Below are 4,525 nucleotides of genomic sequence, written 5' to 3'. Positions count from 1 at the left end.
TAAATCATTTAGAGTTAGAAAGGAGCGTAAACTTTTCATTGCCCCAAACTCTGTTGCCTCAACATTATAATTGTGCATAACATAGGACAAGTGGCGAGTTGTAGTAAGAGCAGGTGATGACTTATCATACTCTTTCTTACAATATATTCCATCTGAAACATATTGTGCTAAATCATGGATTAGATCATGCATCACAAATGTTGGTCCCGTGTTACCGGATGACTCAAATAATGACGTGTTGTGCATTTCTTTTGTAAAATCAGTACCGAGCGATCCTGTTGCCCAAGAATGATGATAAATAGATAACTCAAAGAATGACCGCATTACTAATTCATCACAATACCCAGCCCCTATATCTTCCAGTCGTTTCTTTTCTTTTGGTTGAACAAGACCTTCTGCAATCCACAAGACAACTAATTCACTCTTGCTAAATTCGTAGTCTTTGGGAAACAAAGCACAATATGCAAAGCATCTCTTTACATGTGGTGGAAGATGATGGTAACTCAAGATGAGTGATGGAAGGATCTCACTCTCTCTTAAATCCCATATTTCACTCTCCAAAATATCTTTCCACTCATAGTTATCCCTTTTATCTCGCAAGAGGCCAGCAAGTGTCTTTATAGCCAAAGGTAAACCCTTACATTTCTTCACAATTTCATCTCCAAATACTTCCAACTTTTGATTTGCATCAGATGATTTTTCATCCATGAAAGCGTGCCTTTGAACTAGCGCAAAACAAGCTTCATTTGGAAGACCTTTTAGATAAATATCGTACGGAACAGTGCGAACGATTGATGAAACGCTTTTGTTCCGTGTTGTAACTAATATCTTGCTCCCTCGTTGACCGAATGCAAAAGGGGTCCTTAAGGCATCCCATCTGTCATAGATCTCGTTCCACATGTCATCCAAAACCAATAAAAATCTTTTTTTGCTTAATGCTTCTTTAAGTTTCAGCTGTAGCAGGTCCAGTGAATTAGAAGGAGGGCAAGATCTAGTGATTGACTCAAGAATTTCTTTAGTTAACCTCACCAGATCGAAGTCTTCCGAGACACAAACCCAAGCTTTCAGAGCAAAATGCTTCTCAATTCTTTCATCATTATAAACAAGTTGAGCAAGGGTTGTCTTTCCAACCCCACCCATGCCCAATATGGGCAGCACTGAGAAATTATTAACATCATTACTTGGAGTGTTATCTGATATCAACCATCTGAAAATCTCCTCCATATCTTCCTCTCTGCCGAAAACATTCGATGTATTCACTAAAGAACTCGTTGGTGGCCTTTGACTGAATACCTTGGGCCTTGAGGACCCAGATCCGATGCTCAAGTTCAAACCTAGAGCAACACCTTCTTGTGCTACACTTTTTAACCTCATGTTGATATCCCTTACTTTTGATTGGAACCTTTTAATTCCCTGCAGCTCTTCGGTGATGTTATAAACCTTAGGCGCAATGCCTTTTATTCCTTCTAAAGCAGATTCTAGGCCGGAGTTCAACCAAGAAGAAACACTACTTTCAGTACTTGATGGAGTAAGAGGAACAGGGGGGTTTGTACCTGTTGGGTTTGGTGAGCAGATTCCAATTTCAGGCGTAGAAGTTCAGTGGCATACTCGTCCAGTATGTCCTCCGCATCATAGAGGAGCTGTTTGAGGTGGTCGAGCCACAGCTTCACGGCAACGTTGGTGAATTGCTTCACTTCAGCTTCATCAGATAAGGCCTGAATCATGGCCGACGTCCGCTTCAGTGACTCCACTTCATCCAAGTCGATTTCCCATCGGAGTAAGAAGTCCAGCAACTCAGGAGAGGCAAACCTATCGAAGGCCACCTGAAGGAAGGCCGAGAGGAAAGACCCTCCGAAAAGCTGTCCCACACCTGACATCTTCTTCTTCGCTAAAGAGAAAAATAATAAAACAGTGAGATTTCAACAACAGAAGCAGAAATCTGGCAGAGAGAGTAGAAGAAGAGAGAGAAGTGAGAAAATACTTGGGAACGGTGGTTATATCTGAAAGAAAGTTTTAGAATGCAGGAATGAATTTGTAGCTTAAAAATGACATGTAACCTATTTATTAATGAAACCATCGTTGGTCAAGCTGGTGTGGATAAGGTGCGCATGGTTCAACTCCGATTTATATTTTTCATTATATTTTTTAAACTAAGAAATAAAAAATCCAACATATTGGTCAGAATAGGCCAATCTTCAACAAATTTGTCCTAGTTTTCCTAAAATAAAAGGCCTTTTTGACAGTTTTTCTCGATTGGTCTGTATCGTTCCACCAACACAGTATTGATCAGGCATTGAGATCAGTGTTAGCGATACTAATACAGATCACCCATATCGGTGATCTAATACCGATACCTCAAACCATGGGTATGACACTAGCTTTGCCTTTTAGCTATAAGGTGACTAGAGGTGTCAATTTTAGGCTTAGCTGTTTAAAGCTTGAACTGGCTGGCCCGTTCATAATTGGTCGTTCGAGGTGCAAGGATGCAACTTGACGGGTGCCCAATTGGGACTGTTCGATTACTAGCTTGATATGTTTAAAGCCTGATTAGAGCCAATTTATAGCCAATATTTATACGGATATAGGCAATATTCCTACGAAGGACAACTACCTTCCTTTTTCTCTCTCTTTCTCTGTCACTGATCTCTTTGAATCTCTTAAGTGAGCACTTACTTTTAAACAACAAAAGAAAGGGCTTCATTTCTTCTTCACAGATTGTTGAGTAAGCACAAGTTATTGTTTAACCCATTGTCAGATACAAAAGGGGAGACTTCTTTTGCCTGAATTAGTACTTAAAACTCTGCAAAAGGAAGATGTTCAAGTACCTCATTGAAAACCTTAAAAATTAAGCGTTTGAAGAGTATAACCTCCTCATTTCAGAATCCTTTTTAAAGCAGAAAAACTCATCCAATATTGTCCTTGTTTCTTTTTCATCTATATATGTAAGTAACTATATTTAGTTGTGAATTGTTATCCAACACCTTATGAGAATTTAAAATTCTTTAAAAAACAGAACACAATGGAGGAAAGCTTCATACAATTAAGACATTAAGAATGATAATTGATCTTCGTTATCTAAGGGTGTTAATCAGTTCGGTTTTGGTGTAAACGGTTTGAATTGATTCGGTGCAAGAATTTTTAGGTAAAACCAAAACCGAATCATTTAATAAACAGTTTCATATATGAGAACCGAAACCATTTATAAACGGTTTTCTTATAATTTCTAACTTTTTATCCAAACTTCTTTATTTTTATAATTTTTAGTGAAATGGGATTTTTCTAATACTTGTTTAATATAAACTTAATTTTTTTTTTTATTGCAATGTATGTAAACTTCACATTGAATGACTTAAACTTACTATATATATATATATATTAATTGGTTTAACAGTTTATTTAAATGGTGTTTAAACTTTAAAACCAAAATCGAATCATGGTTTCAATTTTAAAATCAAAATTGAACCATTTCATAAATGGGTTCAAGGTTTCGGTGTAAACGGTTCGATTCGATTTCGATAAACGATTTTGATTTCAAATTCACATCCTTATCTGTATTACTAGAAATAAACAATGAAATACAATATATAGTACATGTAAGTCATAGAAATGAATACCATTTAAGTAGAATTTGACATGAAGAACAACATTAGATCTAAAAATATATGAGACTTGAAGAATGATTGAGATTTTTGCAGCATAAAAATTTTGGTAAAAGAAATATTTCTGTTGTCAGATTTTGGTATTGGATACTCATTTGAACATTTACCAAATAAGATATTTTTGTGTTCTGCAATTTGATAAGTGGTACAAAATTGATGTCTGTTTTTGTTTCTGCCAATTTGAAGTTCATAAGTGAGAGATGAACTCAATAATTACATCTAGCATCTTGCAACTATATCTACTGCTACAATTTTAGTTGTTTCATGCTACAACATAAAAAATCTTCCTACCTGGTAATGATGCAATGTGGATGCTTCAAACATTCAATACAGTACCTTTATTGTGTTGTGGCAAATGTGTACTCTTGATGTTTCTGCCTCAAAACAAAAATAAAACTGAAGTAGTTATTTTAAAGGATGTAGGTAAATGTGAGGAGTGACAATAGAGTATCTGGTTTGAATTCGGATAATCTGGAAAATGATTATGCGATCTGAATAGATAATCAATTATAATAAAAAAATTAACTAATTAATGGTCTTAAGGGTCCTTGAAGTTTCTACAAGTTCTAAGGAATGTGAAAAAAAAAAAAAAAAAAAGCTAAGACAATTGAGAGACATGGATTGAGAGAAAATCATATCTGCGTGGGGGGGGGGGGGGGGGAAGAAGATCCAGGTTACACAAGTCAACGATGTAAACGGTTAGTTGAAAATCCGAATCCAATTTGCATCCATATCCGTTTACGAGTATATGTATCTCGTCAAAGAATATCCGGATCTAATCACATACAACCCATATTCGATTCGTATTTGATCTGTTTACATCTCTACAAGATGCCTCCAAACGGCCTCCCATTGGTCTACATGTT

At 36.2% G+C, this 4,525-nt stretch overlaps 1 protein-coding gene across 1 annotated transcript in view; it reads right to left on the bottom strand.

Annotated features, from left to right (window-relative positions):
• The window catches only part of LOC122060113 (putative disease resistance protein RGA3), a 15,305-nt gene extending 13,931 nt beyond the window's left edge, over positions 1-1,374 (bottom strand). Inside the window, exon 1 of the mRNA XM_042623294.1 lies at positions 9-1,374. Coding sequence (XP_042479228.1) covers positions 9-1,374 — 1,366 coding nt within the window. The remainder of the gene's footprint in view (positions 1-8) is intronic.
• Positions 1,375-4,525: the final 3,151 nt, after the last annotated feature.

The sequence above is a fragment of the Macadamia integrifolia genome, chromosome 13 (genome assembly GCF_013358625.1).
Source record: "Macadamia integrifolia cultivar HAES 741 chromosome 13, SCU_Mint_v3, whole genome shotgun sequence".
NCBI classification, from domain to species: domain Eukaryota; kingdom Viridiplantae; phylum Streptophyta; class Magnoliopsida; order Proteales; family Proteaceae; genus Macadamia; species Macadamia integrifolia.
This window is presented reverse-complemented; position numbering and strand designations above follow the sequence as displayed.